This window comes from Acanthochromis polyacanthus, chromosome 16 (genome assembly GCF_021347895.1).
Source record: "Acanthochromis polyacanthus isolate Apoly-LR-REF ecotype Palm Island chromosome 16, KAUST_Apoly_ChrSc, whole genome shotgun sequence".
In the NCBI taxonomy this organism is placed as follows: Eukaryota; Metazoa; Chordata; class Actinopteri; family Pomacentridae; genus Acanthochromis; species Acanthochromis polyacanthus.
Genome location: NC_067128.1, coordinates 25,931,849 through 25,950,042, shown reverse-complemented (window position 1 = coordinate 25,950,042; position 18,194 = coordinate 25,931,849). Strand labels below are relative to the sequence as shown.

Genomic DNA, 18,194 nt, shown 5'->3' with positions numbered 1-18,194 from the left:
GACATGGTCACATGGACGGATTTGGTTTTTCTCTGAATTGCTTTTCCTCTTTCTGTAGCTGCACAGTGAGCTGATGCCACCTCTTCTTCCTTCCTTTCTGAACTGTTTTAGCACAGTTTAATTCCTCAAAAGGTTGATTTAATTCATCACAAATAAGCAAGCTACAGGAAATGAAAATTATGCTGTGTTAGACAACAGCCTTTTATATCCAATGTCACTCTTCAATTGCAAATTCTAAATAAAAACCTGAAATCCAACATGATTTTAATCATCAGCATTTACTACAATAACTTATTGTGGGGGTATTTTTCAATTACTCATCTTATCCTCAAACTTTTAAAAAGAAAAGGTAAAGTCAACATGAGTCACCAACTCAAATCTACAGTGCCATGAAAAAGTATTTGTCCCCTCCAGAAGTCCTCTATTTTTTGCATATTCATTACACATAAATGTTTCAGATCATCAAACTAATTTTAATGTAAGACAAAGATAACCCAAGAAAACACAAATTGCAGTTTTTAAACGGTTATTTTATTTATTGAAGAAAAAATATTGTCCAGCCCAGCTTGTCCTATGTGAAAAAGTAATTGCCCCCTTAGCTACCAATCTACCACATGACTACATTCATGTGGCAACTGGGTTCAATTTCAACAGCCACACCTACAGAAGACTACTGCCAGCTTGATGAACATCACTAAATAGTATCTATCTGGCATTGTGAAGTTGCTAAAGGGTTTCGAAAAGCAGCACATGATGCCACCTTCTAAAGAGATTGAAGAACAGATGTAATTGACATTTATCAGTCTGGAAAGTTTTGCAAAGCCATTGCTTAGGCTTTGAAAGAGAGAACACATGGCACCAGGATGCACTGTGGGCAGAAGGCAAGCCACTGGATTCAGTGTGATGCTTTGGCCAATGTTCTGCTGGGAAACCTTGGGTCCTGCTATTCATGTGGTGGTACTTTGACACATACCACCTACCTAAGCATTGTTGCAGACCACATACACCCTTTCATGGAAACGGTATTCCCTGATGCTATGGCCTCTTTCAGCAGGATAATGTGCTGTGCCACAAAGCAAAAATGGTTAAAAAATATTTGAGGAGCACAACAATGAGGATGAGGTGTTGACTTCGTCTCCAGATTCCCCAGATCTCAATCCAATCAAGCATCTGGCGGATGTGCTGGACAAACAAGTCTAATCCATAGAGGTCCCACTTTGCAACTTACAGGATTTAAAGTAACTGCTGCTAACATCTTGGTGCCAGATACCACAGCACATCTTCAGGGGTCTTGCTAAGCACTATATGTGTGTGTGTGTGTGTGTGTGCGCGCGCGTGCGTGCGTGCGTGCGTGCGTGCGTGCGTGCATGCGTGCGTGCATGTGTGTGTATGGCGAAATGTAAGGGTTTATGTTTTAAATTACAATGGAATTATAGGCTGTTATGCCGATGTACCCTTAAGTTCACCTTTTACAACAAATTTAAAACTCACAGCCTGACAAATCTTGATATGTGATATCATATGTCTTCCGACTTCAAACAGCTGTTACATTCAAATTTATGAAATCTGAACATATTCTGAATCAAAAACTTATTTTTTGATATTTAGTTTTACAAATTACCATGTTTCTGTTTTTATGTACTTAAACAGCGTTTTTCTCCTATAAAGAACAGTTTGATGATATAGTTCAGTGTTGCATATCAGTTAAACCAACACTTTCCCCAATGTAGCAAGAAAGGGAAGCTGAATATTTGCAGCGGTGCCACAGCGGTCAAGTGTGTTAGCAGAGACTACATACACCAGAGGGACCATAGATATATACAAACGCTAGATGTCTCGAGACGGAGTCGGCGGCGTCGTCACTTGGCGGCCATCTTAGGACAGGGGACTGCTCTGGCGCACTGTACTGTAGTTAATGGTAAGGTGGATGATTTCCTCACTTTAACACTCATAACTCGCTCAATTCTTGATTGATTTACAAACGGTTTAGTTTATTACAAACCTTATTAACGTGGCTATGATTCAGGCTCAATTCCGAAATCGCAGCTTTTCGTTTTGAAAAATGCGGCATAGTTGTGTGTCTTTTCTGCCTGGCTACTCATATTGAAGATGGTGTTACTCACAATCTGATTTTCAATTATTAGGTTTTCCTGAGACCAACGTTTTTTGAGAACCGAATCTTTAGGCGAAATTACATTCTTTGTGGTTGTGGTTGTATTTATTTGCTTGTTAAGAGACTTTGATTGAGACCTTAGACTTATTGTTTGTATATATCTATGCCTGGATCAGTTAGCCTGCAGCCGAAATGCATTGTGGGTAATGTAGGCACCGGGTTCATGAAAAGAAAAGACATCATCTCTTTTTGTTGTGCATTGATTTTGGTTGAGCTTTGTTTTTATCTGTGCATTAGAAAGCTGATAGTAATAAAAAAGTGCAATGCTAAATATTAAAATTACATTTACATCCATTTATGCTGAAAAAAACTGATATCTGTGTTCATTATTATATGAATTCAATGGTTTTTATTATTCTTATGTAAGCAGTAAAACAAGTACATCTCTGACGTTTATAACAAACCAAGCTGTTGTAAAATCGGTTGAAAATTGAGCAATCTACAGTGATTTTAAAATCCATGCTCCATTGACTTTAATGTTATGAGTGATCGAGCAGCCCTGTCCCAAGATGGCCGCCATGTGGCGACGTTGCTCCCCATAGGCTGACAGCGCTCATGAGCCATCTAGCGTTTGTATATATCTATGAGAGGGACTGTCTCCTATGGAAGTGACGTAACGGCCGTTGCGTAACACTTCCTGGAGACCGTTGCCACAACGGAAGCGTCCTTTTCTTTCCGCTTTCAAACACGTATGTTTACCAACTAACTGCAACAGTATCTGACGATTTCTGAAGAATGGCTTCTTCCTCACACGGTCACAGACATTCAAACGGATTATACACTTTCTCAAGTCGCCCCAGGCCTGTTGAGAACAGCAGAGATCCTTCGTCTGAGCGGTACGTGGGTCATTCCGTGTGGCTTCTCCAGATGGTGGTTGCCACACCATTTTCAAATTAGTCCTAAATTTGTATGTCACTAGATAGTTACAAAAGTACTTTCTATGCAAAATTGTAGGCCTGTAGCTCAAATAGTTTTTGGGTTGTGGGGGTCTGAAATTTTTAGAATTTGAGCTATAAATAGCTAAGAAAAGCCTTGCCAGGTTTTTTTGTTTTTTTGCATCTTTAAGTGCTAAATTCTCAGTCTCTAGACATACCAGAGAGCTGTGAGTTGGTAAACAAGACCTCTGCATGTAGCTAGTGCCCCACAAACATCCTCAGGTGTTTCCCTACACTCTGCAGGCAGTGGGGGCTTGCTAAAAATGCTAAACATTAAGAAAAACCTACTCGCGAGTGGGGTTTGGGACCTTAAAAGTACTAGAAATACTGCACAGAAGTGTTCTGACACCCCTGGGTTCCGTTCTACACAAACTTGTGTGATAACTTAGCAAACTGGAGCTTTCTAGGTACCTCAGTTTGGAAAATATGAGCTCCCAAAGTTGGACGAGATTTTTAATTGGCTATATTTGGTGGCAAAAATCTCAGTGTGGGACAGGTACCAGAGACCCCAAATTTTTTTACAAGACAGTTCCATCTGTCTTCTATCACTGTACAAAAAAGCAGCAGGGTTATATTTGTAGTTAATGAGATATTCTTACTCAAAATGGCATGGATAATGTCAAAATCATTTTTTGCTTTTCAGTACTTTAAATTGGGATACAAGTATTAGTAGTCATTCCAGTGGTAGTATTATGTATGTTTTGTTCTTTTTGAAATGTGAGTTGTTAAAGGTGACTACCTTCAAAAAGTGTAATGCCCTTTTTGTGTCACAAGGTCTAGTTTAGAGCAATACCTGTAGATATCATGACATGTTGACACCCATTTGCAATGCATACATGTAGTTATAACATACACATTCAAATTACATGTGCTAACTTGAATTCAGGGAGCTCTGTAGTAGTGATTAATTTAAAAATAACAACAATAATGTTGAATTTTACAGTATCAGTGCAGTGGGATTAAACATGTTAAATTTAATTGTACAATGTCATGTTACAAGCAAAATAACCTATACCTAAGTTATGTTAGTCTGTTACATAAGGTCTTATCTAACAGACTACCATAACTGCAAACCTGAAAACATAAAACACTGTTTCCCCTCTGAGTTTCTTTGTTTCCCCTTGACAACTCAGGGCAGAGTACAATTATGGAAACATTATGTATGATCGTCGTGTTGTCAGAGGAAATACGTATGCCCGACATATCCTGCCAACTGTAAGTATGAAAAATCATCATCATTTTTAACTAAGTAGGTTTGCTCTTCTTTCAACTGCTGTGTTATCTTCCACCATTGCCAGACAGCTCAACCAGACCCTGCTGAGACACAAAAACAGATAATCAAAAAGAGAGCCACTGCTCGAAAACAGGCCTGGAAACAGTTGAGACTTACAACTCCCGTCGCCCTGCAGGGCAGAAAACACATTGATGTACAGACAGGTAAAACATTTTTCTTGAGAACTTCAGAACATTTAATGCGGTGATTTTGGAAACCAGGAGTGCTTTTAAAATTATGGCCTATTTTCAGAACTTTACCTTGAAGAACTGAGTGATAATATTGTAGCTACACATAAGGAGTGTCAGACTGATGCTTTCCTGGACAAACCATCAACTCCCCTCTTCATACCTGCCAAATCTGGCAAAGATGTTGGCACACAGATAGAGGAAGGAGAGGTAACTGGCAACTCTGGCACAGTTTTCTTTTACCCTGGCATTAGCCTTTTTTTAATTTAATTTAATTTTTTTTTAAAGGAAAACTCCATTAATCTTACATAGTCTTATCTTAAAAGTCAAAGTGAACTTAATTGCCAATATCTCTACGTGTGCAGTACATAGAACGAAATTGAAATGCTATTTCTCAGAGTCCCAGTGTACAAAAAGAAAAAATATAAATATATATAAAGAATACAATACCCATTTGAAATTATCATTGTCATCTCTGATGCTAATGAATAACAAATTATAGAATATATGTGAGTTTGAAGAAATGAAACCTAATGTTTAAACTGTGCAAAAGACCACTTACTTTAAGTATCCCCTGCAGTTGTTTGACTTTGACAGGGAAGTACAGCCAGTGCTGGAGGTCTTAGTGGGTAAGACAGTTGAACAGGCTCTGCTAGAGGTGATGGAAGAGGAGGAGCTGGCGTGTCTGAATGCCCAGCAGAGGGCCTTTGAAGAGCTCAGACATCATGAGCTGGCAGAGGTGGAGCGGCTTCAGGAGCAGGAGAGACGCCACACTGAGGAGAAAGTATGCAATTTCTTGAAATTCCCATTTAAATCCACTAGATTATAGACTATTGAAAGCCGTGATCAAAGTGAAAGGGGCAAATACTGGTTCTTGAATAAATGTATTATATTGTTTATTCAGTCTTTGTGCTTTGTTTTTCTGGGGAGAATAAAGTTTTGGGACACATCAGTATGAAATTACTGACCTTTTTGGAAAAACACGATACTGAACTTAAAGAAATTAGAAGAATTTCACTACTTTCTCGATCTGTGTTGTCAGGTGGTTATTGTTGTAGTGTTTTGCACTACATTTCTCTGAGACAAAGAATCTAGTTCTGCACACTAGACAATTTTTCCAAAGAAAGAAATAGCATATGCCAAATATTTAAGACAGCTGATAAACCTTCTTTATTAACAACTGTGTAGTGAAAATCCATATTCTATCAAAGTGACAGACATTACGAGCCATAGATTGTGTCTACTTGATTAGAAATAAGTTTTCTCTGCCCTCAGGAGCGTAGAGTTGCACAGCAGAAAGAGGTGTTGAAGAAAGAAAGAGAGACTGCAGAGAAGATTGCTGCCCGGGCATACACGCAGCAGTACTTGGCTGATCTCCTACCTGCAGTCTTTACCTCACTGAGAAGCCATGGCTACTTTCACGACCCTGTGGAGAAAGGCGAATATCCTCAGCTTTCATCTTTCTGACACATGAGGGCGTTACTGCACTTCACTGCACATACAATGACGTGATCTGTGAAGGTAACAGATGAGGTCCCTCCTACACTGTGCATCATTTAACCTTTTATGATGTTTGTTTCTTCGATTGGCAGATATTGAGATGAATTTCTTCCCATGGCTAATGGCTGAGGTTGACAACATTCTGGAGAAGAGATACATAGCAAGGGAGATGCTGGACAGTAAGAGATTATAATCATTTCAGTTGTTGTGACGACATTCTTCTGAAGATGAACAGTTTTGTTTATTTGCTAGCTTGTATTTTCTGATGATTATTATTATTCCTTTGTGAACTTGAATATTCTGAGGACTCAGTTCTAGACTAGTCAGCACGACACAGTCTTTAAGCATCAGTATTTTTTGTTTCCTCAGTGTCTGCTACCCAAATTGTCCATTAACTATAAGCCACAGTATCTGCATCCATAGCAGTTGTTGATAAAAACTGAAAGAATTTAGTTATGCAATAGAACTATTTGTTCTGGTTAATTTTTTATCCATTCTGTTGAAAACAAAACAAACAAACAAACAAACCAATATTGCACTTCCAAAAATTACCATCTTCTAAGTTAACCTTCCTGTCTTTCTTGGTCATCAGGTCATGTTGCATGCCATTCAGTGGTGCCTGCTAAACTGCAGTGGTTTCTAAAGCCACTTATCCGGTACGGTACTGAACTCAAAGTAGACTGTGGCTGAAAGGTTTTGATCTTGTCTGTCTCTCTGTCTGTTCTTTCAGCCATCATCTGTGATGTCACGGAGAAAAGTCTTGAGGAGTTCCAAGAGTTGGAGACACAGTCACCCAGAAACTGGCAGATTTAGTGCATCCACGTATTTTGTGAAATAAAGTGTTTTTATGGCATGTGTACTTCTGTGTCTTGTTTTTTTTTTTTTTTTTAAATCTCTGCAGTGACATTACTATATCATGTTTTAGATGATTAACAAAGAATTCAAATGAGGCATCGTATATTTTTGTACTCATTGTAATGTATTCTATATCATGGGCTTCTGTACATTATGAAGAAATCCTGCAACATCCTGACAAAAGCTGACCTCCACTGTGTCATCAGTGCTTGAAGCAAATAGTTTTCATTTTTTACCAAACTACATTTTATGGTAAAATGCAAAAATAAATCAAACTAACTCAAGAATAGATTTTTTTTATAACTGTACTATCTTGTGACTTCTGCTACATTTAATGAATCAAGTATTGTCAGATGTTTCACTGAAGGTTCAATCTAGAAACAAAAAATAATCCATGTCTTGTTGTCACTGAAAGATCTAAAATTCCTCAGCACTTCCCAATGTAGCTTGTAAAAACATTGCCTCAATCATTTTTCACACTTTTGTGCCAGCCTGTCAAAACTGTCTTTTTCTTTTAGCTATGCAGAATATTTGCTATTGTTAAGAGGTCTTACCCTAAATGAATGGTTCTGATATGGACTCTGATCAGTTGTAGAGCAGGTGAAAAACATCTGTTATAGAACTCCACCTGTACAGAGTACCCTGAAGGAAATGCCTTCTTGTGACTTTATCTATTTGCATCTGACGTCAGTCTACCAACAGTTCACTTAGGTGCAGTAACAGGTCAGTTCACAGGAATGTTTTGCATTACTCAAACTAAATATTGCTCAGACTATTCTGCTCTATAATCCCACTTTCAAAAAACGAATTCAATTAGACTGCTACCTCCCTTTCATTGTTTTAAAATTCAACTGATAAGAGAGGGATTAGAACAATGGAAATGACGATGAAGCTGATAGTTGTGGAAGGTGACGCAGTGCTAGGCAAGCCTGTCACATCATTCTTTGGTTTTGCATAATGGTTAGAAGCAGGCCAAACTTCCGATATATACGGTTCTATTTTAATCCTGTGATCTCATTGGTCAACTCACCTCTGACACCGCCCCTCGTTGGCGTCGCACTGCGTTGTCAAAAACCCACAAAGTTTCCACGAAGATAAACTGTGAAGCTGTACTCAGAACCTGGGACACCTCAGTCTTTGTACAGCAGTTTGATGAAGTTCAGATGTATTTGTTCTGTTCTGTGCCATAGCTTGTAATAAAAACATTGGTGAACCGACTCTTGTCTCAATTAGTTTTCTAACACTAACAAAACCACGATTTAGTTTCAGGCTGAAGATATTAAAAGATTACTCAGATGTCTGTTTTTTTCCACTCCTTACTAAACGTTAAGTCGTGTTTTATAAGGTCTATTGTTTGTAAAATTGAAAATTAAAAAATATGTAAATATAATCATATTAATAATAATAATTATAATAATTAAACTGCAAGATCGGAAAGAACACATTCAAATTGTAGTAGCATAATTAATAATCGCACAAATAAACTTGATTTGGTATTGTAGCAATTCCTTTTCATTTCAAGCAATAGCACACTTTAAACTACACACACCAATGATTTGTAGAATAGCTTTTCTTGTCATTTTATTTGGTAAGATTTTCAATTCAATTTTATTTATATGGAGCCAATTACAATTCAAATTGTCTCAAGACGCTTTACAGAACCCATATGCCTAAACTCCCAGACCAAGCCCTGAGGTAACAGTGGCAAGAATAAACTCCCTTATAAAAGGAAGAAACCTTGAGCAGAACCAGGCTAATGCTGCTGCCCGGCTGGGTTGAGAGGGACAGAAGAGGTAGAGAGGGTGAAGAAGTGGGAGGTGGGGGACATGTTAGGCTGTTATTACAATGACAGAGGGATGAATCATTGGAAGAGATAAGTGTCACAGATTGCTGAGTGTATCACGGGTTTATTGGTTTTCAATGCCTCAAGTTTTCAACACACCAATAAATAAATAAATAAGACTGCAAATAACTAAAGAAATTGTTGTTTTGAATTCAAAACTTTAAAAAAAAATCCCGCTGCTGTATTTGGCAAAAAGCTCTCTTTCTCTTAGAGTATCTGTTCAACAGAATGCTACTGTCCTCTCCAGTTCCCTGGAGCCCGGCTCTGAAGCTGTGCTCGGCCCGGTAGCAGCAGGTTTGGCCAGGTGGCACTTGGAATGGAGGAGCGCCATATTGCGGCTGGCTGAGCAGAGGGAGGGGAAACCTGCGGCTGTCTGTCGCTAACCGTTCTGCAATTATCATTTCGTCATCTCCACAGCACATCAGCGCCGGTAAGACCTTACTAAGGTGCTACAACAGTGTCGTAGCCTCCTGACGGCACAGTGTGCTGGAAGCTGCGCAGCAATCTAGACGCCACTTTTGGCACTTTATCCGCACGCTCTCTGCTGCTCTGCACGAAGAAGACAAATCTCACAACAGGTGTCTGGGGGATTACAGTGAGAATGTCGCTACTGGTTACAACACAAACGAAGACTTTATTACAGCCTGAGCTGAAGAGACTGGGCTTTAGTATTTCGATAGTTTTCCGGTATGTTTTATTATAAAGTCTTTGCTGGAAAACGCGGAATTTCTAGCCAGCAGAGCTTGAATCGTTTCCCAGTTGCACTGGATGTTTGCCTAACGCAAACAGAACCTCCTGTGGAAATGTCACCTGTTGATCACCACTTTGTCACCATGTCCTTGTACTATACGTGTAAAGATTATTTGTGATGTATTTTGTGTAACGCAGCATTGTTTCTTTTCTTTTAAGACACTCTGATGAGTGATACAAAAACTGACACGAAAGACTTCTGTTTATCTAAAATTTGTTTGTGGGTTTGTAAGCGTCTGACGGTGTGACATTGAAAGTAAATCAGAGACGGGTGGGGTCCATAAGTTTAGTCGTAGAGATGGGTAAGGCAGGCTGGAGTTCCAATTTTAACCTGCATGATGATTGCCTGCCTGGATGATTCAATTGTGTCAACGTTAAACAAGAATGTAAGATTTCTGGAGTGCAATTTCAGAATAAAAGCCTTAGTGAGTGGTATTATTTCAAATATAAAATATCTAAGGCTATTCAAAAATTATGCTTATATGTGTTGCACTGAAAGATACACAGCAGGTTTTCAGGTACTCTAAACTAGGACTTAACCTAAGTTTAGTATCTTTAGTTTTAGTTTCAGTATCTAAATTATTTATCATTTCACAAGGTCACTTTAACTGTTGTGCACTTTACATCACAGGCTGCTGCTATGGACACTTAATACCAACTACCAATTTAGTCAGTTTTGCCAATTTTGTACAACTACGCCTTAAAGATGTATGTATGTGTGTGCGCGGGAGGGTGGGTTGGAAATGTGATTACATAAGTGTGGGTGTCCTGAACTTAATTGCTTTAAATCGGATCCTGGAGAAATGCTCTCTAGTATTGCCTCCACTACTGTTGTATGTACAACTAAATGACAATAAAGCTTGATTTGATTTTGATTTTAATCTCACCAATCCGCAAAAATAATTTTATTGTAGGAAAAATGAGAAAAACTGTTGATTGGAATAAAGGAGCCCCAATCAAACCGAGGTCCAACTGGAGTGACTCTGAATTTAAGTCTGCCATTTCAGCCACACATTACCTGCAGCAACACCTGTTTGTTAAGATTTTCAAGATCCTCTTCCCCTTTTATAAGAAACAACAACAACCTCTGGGCACCAATATACATGTTGAAAATAGTATGCATGGGCACTGTCTGATTACAAGTCACAACACAAAAAGCTACTGTTTACAGACATTGACTGATGAGGTAGCAGATTTTGCTGAAGCTGTAATAAACACTGCAATCATGCATAAGCATGAATTATTTCCCGAATAATTCACTTGTTGGGTCTAGGCTTGGGCTATCACTAAGAAGTCTGCTTTCTGGACCCATGACATCTTTCGAAAGTAGGCTTTATTAAGAGAAGCCTACTTACGAATGGTGCAAATACACAACATTTAATGTATATATTTTCCAAATATTGTTAGTCAGCCTTCCTTTATTACAAATAATCAGTACTGGCCCTAGAAATATCGTATCACTTGATCCCTCATTTACATGTAGGGCAGCGAACACTGTCATTTAAATGGCTATTTCACCCAAGGAATCAAGAATCAGGCCTGTCTTACTGCAACATGCTATGGACATTATATCAACTGAAATCTCAGAGTCACTGCAGAAACACATAGACAGCTGCATCAGAGTCAAAATAGCACATTTAATTAATTGTATCGGTAATTGCTTAATAGAAATATTGATACAGGTAATCGAAAAAATGTCAAATATTGGTACCAGTAATTGGTCACGCTGACAATATTCCATCACAACAATTTGCCCATCACTTTTTCACAGCAATGCATCTTGGGCTTAGCACTGCCCAAGACAATTGTGATTGATTTAAAGAAAATACAAACCATGATGAGCTTTTACAGATAGATTGATAGTGAGTTCAGCCAGACCATTCTGCAGCACTGACACAGCACTGCAGGGATAGGTCTGGACACACTTGGACCTCAGTGGCATGCTATTACCTGCTTTCACTCCACATTTAGGGTGCATTCCAATTTGTATATCACCATACTGTATAGTATGCCAGAAAACAATTTTGTATATTCCAATAAACAATATGTGAAATGTAATATACCAAAAATATCGAAATATCTCACTACATCTGGTCAGATTTAGTAGTATGCAAGCCAGCATGCTTTGGTGACCAATATGACTCGCAATCTTTTGCACCGTTACGTCATATACATCATAGTGTTGTGTGCAAGTATAAACAAGCTTGAGCCACAATGATTGCATTATTTTGATGAAGCAGTATGTCCCAGTTGCACGTTTACTGCATGAAACAGTATAGACTTTGTGAGGGCAGCTGTATGATATACTTAAATTTTAAAAAAAGTGTACTTATGAAGTCAAAATGCCAACTTGTGTCTTTGGGTAGACATTAAATCATTTTAATCACTGTAAGTAATATTTTCTGAATACATACTATTTCTTGCTTACACACACACACACACACACACACACACACACACAAACACAAACACACACACACACACACACACACACACACACACACACACACACACACACACACACACACACACACACACACATCAATTTGAAGACTCCATTTTGGCCTCTATAATAATTACTGGAAGTTTTAATTTTATTAAGAAACCAAATCTGATTTGTCAGATGTGTAATGCTTTTCTGCTTATATCTAGTCCATATGAGGAAAAATGTTATCCTTATGTTTTATCAACCCATGACTGGTGGAAGTATTTATGGTTGTGGCTAGTTAAGGTCTCTTGTCTGTTGGTCAATATAGTTGGTATTCGTGCCGACAACTATGCTCTTAATTTGAAAGTCGGAGGTGTAGTGCCGAGTAGTTAGTGTTCACTTGTTGGTTTCGCGGTGATTCATCCTGATGACTGTCGCCTGCAGGAGTGTCCAGATCCCCTTAGCCGCCTTTAAGTAACGCAGAAGTGGCTGAAACTCGTTTCTCTTCTTTCTCCGTTTCCAGGAAGGCGTTTCGAGAACTGCAGCCACAGAGTCAGGACAGAAAAGAACCGAAAAAATGCCCAAAGCGGTAAGCAGCTTCTTGGTCTATTGACATTTTCACCCACTGCTTACTGTGTCATTGTTTTATAGGAAGGCAAGCCTAATTGAAACATGACATGAAACGTCAACAGCGATTATAGCTTCTTAAAATTAACTAAATCATCTGTTTGAGACAGGATCTTTGTATCTTTGATTACATTCATTTAATAAAAAAAAGGCAAATATGTGCTGAATGGAAACTTTTGCATATTCTCATCGTACTGATGAAAGAACTTAATAGGAAAATAATACTTAACTATACAAGTATAACAGTGAAACTGTGTGTTTCAAAGTAGATTTGTTGAGATCTAAGGGGTAATAAATCATGTTTGGCTGTATCTTTTTTGGTAAAACATTTCATTCAATACTTAAATATATTCAGTGTCAGTTCACATAGAACTTCAGTGAATAAGACAGAAACAAAATATGGCACTTCATCCCAAGCAGGAAAGAACCATTTATTTTCTCACTGTACTGAATATGTGGTTATATTATTGGAATGTAAAAGTGGTGCCTCCGTTACAGGGGTATGCTACAATCACAAGCTTCCCCTACATATTGGGGATGCCTTGTAAGTTGAACACTATTAATAAGAGTTGTTGATAGTTTACTCCTTGAAGTATTCAGATAACCACAGTTGTTTGTAAAGTGGTTACAGTGTATCTTTTGGATTAATTCTGTGTGCTGCTGTACAACATCATAAACAATCAAGGTGGAAAATACCTTTATTTATATCCTGGGCAGATACTGGGGGTTGCACCCAGTTTAATGGTAAAAATGTGACATATCTTATTTTGTGAGACCGCTCTGTATATATGAGCTGGGTTTTTCCTGGCTCTCTTTGCCCCACCCCAGCTATTACATGCTGTCCAGTGGCACATGGCACATATCCCTCCCTCAGCTGACTGTTTAGAAATGTCTGGGAGGCACATAGGAGGAAGTATTTATTTTATTGTACGAAGGAAAATGTGATGGAAATGCATAGACATGGATATGTCTAAGGCCCAAAACACACAGTGAGTTTAATAACTAACATGTACAACAGGGGATCAACATTGCAACGTTTTCTTTTCTTTCCTTTTCTTTTTTTAAAGCAAAACAGGCAAAAAATAGAGTCCGAAAAAGCTGCTGTAATGCTGTTCAGATCATTATGGAGCCGGGCTGCTATTGAACAGAGCGGTATTGTAATGACAGTGACTCAAAGCCTCAATCAGCGTCACAAAGCGTGTTGTCGGTTTGTTTAGAAAAGCCTCGAGGTTGTCAGGAGTGTTGCCGTGGAAATGACATCATTCTGTCTGAGTGCAGCAACACACTGTCCAGTTGCCACAAAACTGCCTTTTTGGACAATACTGTCAGACTTTTGTGTTTTCTGTGATACTCACAGACCCTTGTTTAACATTTATTCTACTGACTGTTTGTTTTGTGACCCAATGACTGGAGCAGTCTTTGCCACATCGAATGAAAAATATCAGTAGGACCCAAAAGTTAGTTTTTGTTTGTCAGTGTTTGCACCAGAAAGTTTCACATTTCAAGATTGTTACTCTTGACTCACTTCTAGCATGGGGAGATATGTAAAGAGTTTATATGTAGATTTTTGTGAAAAGTGTGAAATTAGAACACCTAACCACAAACATTGTGTAGGTAGGGGAAGCAAAGGATGGTCACATGTCAGGAAACAACAGTCATAGCAACAGTCAGATGGACCTTGTTTTACATATGACCTGTTTATTCACATCATCTATCAGTCAGTTCATCATTTAATTGGTTAGCTCGTAGTACAGTTCTGATGCATGTTAAAATGTTTTTTTGTTGATCAGCATGAAAGAAAGGCAGTAGATTCTCACAAATGCCAAACTGAAATCAGAGACTTTCATGGGCATGTATGTTTTAAACACAACTGAAACAGTTACTCAGTTATCAAAATAGTTTCTGGTTGATAGGCTACTCAGTTAATCCACTACACTCTCCAGCTGTAGTTTAATTTTCAACACATTTGCTTGTGTATCTTAAGGTCCAATGTGTGCGGATTAAGTATTCAACACATAAATGGAAATGTTACCATAAAAAAGAGCTATGTTCACCTTTCATTCAGAAAATGCCTCCTAAAAGTCTCTGTTTGATTGCAGCTGTCACCTTTTTGTTGTTTAAACATACATTTTAATTTCACAGTAGTATTGTTAACTCTACTGAAAAACAGCACCAGTTGTCAGATTTTTGAATTTACTTCAAAATAAAAAAAAAAAATGCAAAAAGTATACCTGCAAAGTAATATGAAACTTGTTGGGATGTGAGATGCCTTTCATATACATCATATCATGAAATGACAACTCCTATCTAATCTAATACAATTATTTTGTCTTTCATAGCAGTATCAAAGCACTGTTAAATGTTGTCTTACTTTTTATTGTTTTACCATAAAATAATATGGACATAAAATTTAAATGTAAAGAACTCACATTGTGTGTGTGCCAACTCGCTTTAAGTTTGATTGTAACTGGCACAGAAACCTACAGGCAGCCTAAAATATTACAGTTCAAATACTTTGCAGGATATCAAACATTCCAAAACAGCACATTTGGAAAAGAGATTTTTTTTGTGTGTGGTCCTACTGGGTTAGGGTTTTAGGGGCAGGAGTTTTGACCAGGTTTGAAGAGTAGTGCCAGCTCCTGTGTTGATGCTTCTTTGACTCATGTTTCACTTATCTGAAGGACACATGTGTCAGAAGTAAATGATAACCTGTTTCCTTGCCATAGCAGCCCATGACACAAACCACACAAGGCGTGGCCACCATCAACATGCATGGGCGTTTCCATTTATGCACAGTCCTTTTGTTAGTATTTGTTCCTTTAAGTAATAAATAACTCAATCATACCTGGAACACCCTTCTGGTGTGATTCACTAATTCAGAAGTCGTTGTGTGTTCATTCTTCAGTTATATGTGTTTAAAGCTGGCAGAGCCTATAGGCTTGTCTCTGTCCTGTACTGCTGCTCCAAATGGTAGCTGTTGTTTATGGTCATTTTACTCTCAATCCATTTCAGTGAAATCTCCATGGCAATTCCCATTGTTACAAACTTTTGTTAAAGCCATGTGTACTATGCACAAGGTTAAATATTGAGAAGTGTTTGCTGAAGAATGCAGTGCAGTCGATCCACAGTTGAAGTACAAAGGTGGTGACTACTTCAGTTTACTAACTGCAGCAGCCTCTCAACCTCACCATTGAAAAATTTGAAGGAATGCTGTTCAGATCATGAGTGTTCAGAACAGGAAAGGGCGTTGTGTTGACACATTCTAGAGACTTGGGCTAGAATGGCTTCATTGATTAATTGGCAGAATAGTACTTGCTCTCAGTTGTGACGTGAATTATCTCCAGAGATATATTATAGAGCAATTATGGCAGGTCTCCAATCTTAATGCCATTTGCTTTGGTTGTTTCTTTTTTCTATTTCTGTCTATTTTCATTTATTTTTATTCAGTACCTTGATGATGTTTAGATCAGGACAGAAATCCTATGTCTAAGTCAAATCAATATGAATATGTGTTTCAGTTTTTTCCTAAATTTGAATGGAAAAAATGAGACAGAACAGAAACTGCCTTTGAACTTTATTTCAGTAAAAATATATTCCAAAGGCTTAATTTTTGGGCTATAGGACAGTGCCAGACTAGTCGTTTTCTTTTGCTCCCAGGCTTTATGCTAAGACAAGCTAACCTATTTGTCTGCACCATACAGCTGTGAGATTGGTTCTAATCTTCTCATCTAATTGTCAGACAGAAAGCAAATAAATGCACTTCCCAAAATTCTGATCAAATCCTTCAAATATTTGTTGAATGTAATAGTATTGCAAAGTAAATGTTTGATCCTGAAACAAAATCTGTACACTGTTGGTCATGTGCACCCTTCATTAAAGCATTTTGGCCCTCACTGTTTTAGTCAAGTTCTTCTCTTGTGTTACCGTAGTGCTTGTGTTACTCATTACCAGAGCTCTGTACCTTCCACCAAGAATGTGAAGATTTGCATCTGCTGAATGTCATTGTAGCAGGTTAGATTTAGGAAGCAGTGTGGAACTGTGGGTTGTTGCCGCGAATATTTTTAGCATGTGTGTCATGATTTCTTTACTGCTGTGAATGGGTTCAGTTTATTGTGAGTTATGGCTGTAGCGCTGAGTTAGAGATCAGATATCACTCAGTGGTTTCTGTTGGCTTGTCTACTCCACACATTCATATATTCTATTCTATGTTGGGAGAGCGTGCTTTTCTAGAGCATGATGTTGAAAAAAACAAAACGCTTTCAGAGTTGCAGAACCATATTTTAAACAAGGGAAGTCCAAAAAATTAAATGTATTAGATCACTTTCTGATCAGTGATTTTTGTTATAGGTTTTAATAATCTGGCTCCATTAGTATGTCGATGGTGATAGTGACAGACTGCTGGGGCATTTGTAGCAGTAAAGGGAGCTTTGTTTTGTTAAGCAAGGTATTTTTAGCTCTGATTTGAAAATGGTAAAAGTTGCTTATTTGGAAGCTGATTCCCACTTTCAAATTGTACACTCGTGTCATTGCAGGATAGGGGTAGAAACATTCTAAGCTCTTAGTGCTTTATTATTTAGATTTTGCTGGTAAAGCAAAGTTTGCCTTGCTACAGCTTTTGAGTTTTGCTCACAAATGAAATGCTAGCTAGCCTTACCCAACACTAGCAGACACATTGAATTGACTGAATAAATGAATCATCTTGAATATCTTCTGTCTAGACTATATTTTTACAATATCCTGGACAGCTCATTGAAGTGCTTTCCATTTACTTTCTCTGCAGAAATTGTTTTCAACATTTAGCTGCTCAATCTTTGTGGCTTCATGAGAATTGCTGACCACTAACTTATTATTTCTTTACTTGTTTTACGAAATGAAATATTGAAGCTCTCACTGAAAATGTTAAAAAGTAACACCTCAGGTTTTGCAACAGGCTTCACTGAGTGTGTCCTGTGTATTTACTCTGCAAATACACCCCCTTACCAAACAGACAGAAACAGACAGAAACACACACACACACACACACACACACACACACACACACATACACACACACACACACACACACACACACACACACACACAAATGCTCAGTTAGTTTGACATACTTTACTTTGTATTGATTCATGCCTGTGAAATCCATTCTGTTCCTCTGGGTCAGTATCATATTCCGTTTTTTCATGTTTTTCTACAGGTCAATGTTCGCGTCACCACCATGGACGCTGAGCTGGAATTTGCCATCCAGAACAGCACAACTGGCAAGCAGCTCTTTGACCAGGTAGAGTACATGTAATTCCTGTACTGACTCATTAACATAGTGTTATCATCTAAATATCTTGAATATGAGTATATGAATTTGACTTTTAAAGATGTCAGAGACAAAAATTATATGGAACTATGGAACAAATTGGTGTTATATTTTTGTACCTAGCCTGGTTTTGTCCAATGGGAAAAACATACTTACCAGCACCTCTGAAACTCACGAAAAAAATAAAATAAAAATAAATAATAAAAATAAACATGTTTCCCTTTTCTTGGCTACAAGCAGTAGCCAGGCAAGCAGAGGAGACTAGCAACTATGTTACAGTGTAGTCAATAAATCATAAGTTTTATAAATTATAAAAA

General features: G+C 38.0%; 2 protein-coding genes and 1 long non-coding RNA gene across 7 annotated transcripts in view; all 3 read left to right on the top strand.

Annotated features, from left to right (window-relative positions):
- Positions 1 to 18,194, top strand: part of LOC127537755 (uncharacterized) — a 329,554-nt gene that overhangs the window by 45,955 nt on the left and 265,405 nt on the right. The window lies entirely within an intron of this gene.
- On the top strand, positions 2,791 to 6,928 carry rsph3 (radial spoke head 3). 4 transcript variants are annotated; one of them, XR_002596183.2, is made up of 8 exons: positions 2,791 to 3,009; positions 4,242 to 4,323; positions 4,407 to 4,545; positions 4,634 to 4,779; positions 5,150 to 5,353; positions 5,845 to 6,090; positions 6,162 to 6,248; positions 6,800 to 6,928. XR_002596183.2 is itself a non-coding variant. In XM_022205139.2 (8 exons), exons 1-8 carry the CDS (start codon positions 2,909 to 2,911, stop codon positions 6,880 to 6,882), a joined length of 1,005 nt encoding a protein of 334 aa, XP_022060831.1. In that variant the 5' UTR covers positions 2,792 to 2,908; the 3' UTR covers positions 6,883 to 6,928. The 4 variants fall into 4 exon arrangements, 3 of the variants coding, with proteins under 3 accessions (XP_022060831.1, XP_051816887.1, XP_051816888.1); XM_022205139.2 differs by having other exon boundaries at positions 2,792 to 3,009; positions 5,845 to 6,007; XM_051960927.1 differs by lacking the exons at positions 2,791 to 3,009; positions 4,242 to 4,323 and having other exon boundaries at positions 4,417 to 4,779; positions 5,845 to 6,007.
- ezrb (ezrin b) overlaps positions 9,033 to 18,194 on the top strand; it is a 42,073-nt gene continuing 32,911 nt past the window's right edge. Inside the window, exons 1-3 of one of the 2 annotated variants that reach the window (XM_022205141.2) lie at positions 9,033 to 9,197; positions 12,469 to 12,534; positions 17,764 to 17,847. In XM_022205141.2, coding sequence (XP_022060833.1) covers positions 12,523 to 12,534; positions 17,764 to 17,847 — 96 coding nt within the window. In that variant the 5' untranslated portion in view covers positions 9,033 to 9,197; positions 12,469 to 12,522. Of the gene's footprint in view, positions 9,198 to 12,347; positions 12,535 to 17,763; positions 17,848 to 18,194 lie in introns of those variants that run through there. The other variant, XM_022205140.2, reaches the window with a different exon arrangement.

What these genes read in the sequence shown, in the direction of transcription:
- rsph3 (XM_022205139.2), top strand. Translation starts at nt 2,909, where the DNA reads ATGGCTTCTTCCTCACACGGTCACAGACATTCAAACGGATTATACACT. An exon ending in TCACGACCCTGTGGAGAAAG is followed by an intron (nt 6,008 to 6,161) that starts GCGAATATCCTC and finishes TTCGATTGGCAG; the next exon opens with ATATTGAGATGAATTTCTTC. An exon ending in AGCAAGGGAGATGCTGGACA is followed by an intron (nt 6,249 to 6,799) that starts GTAAGAGATTAT and finishes CTGTTCTTTCAG; the next exon opens with CCATCATCTGTGATGTCACG.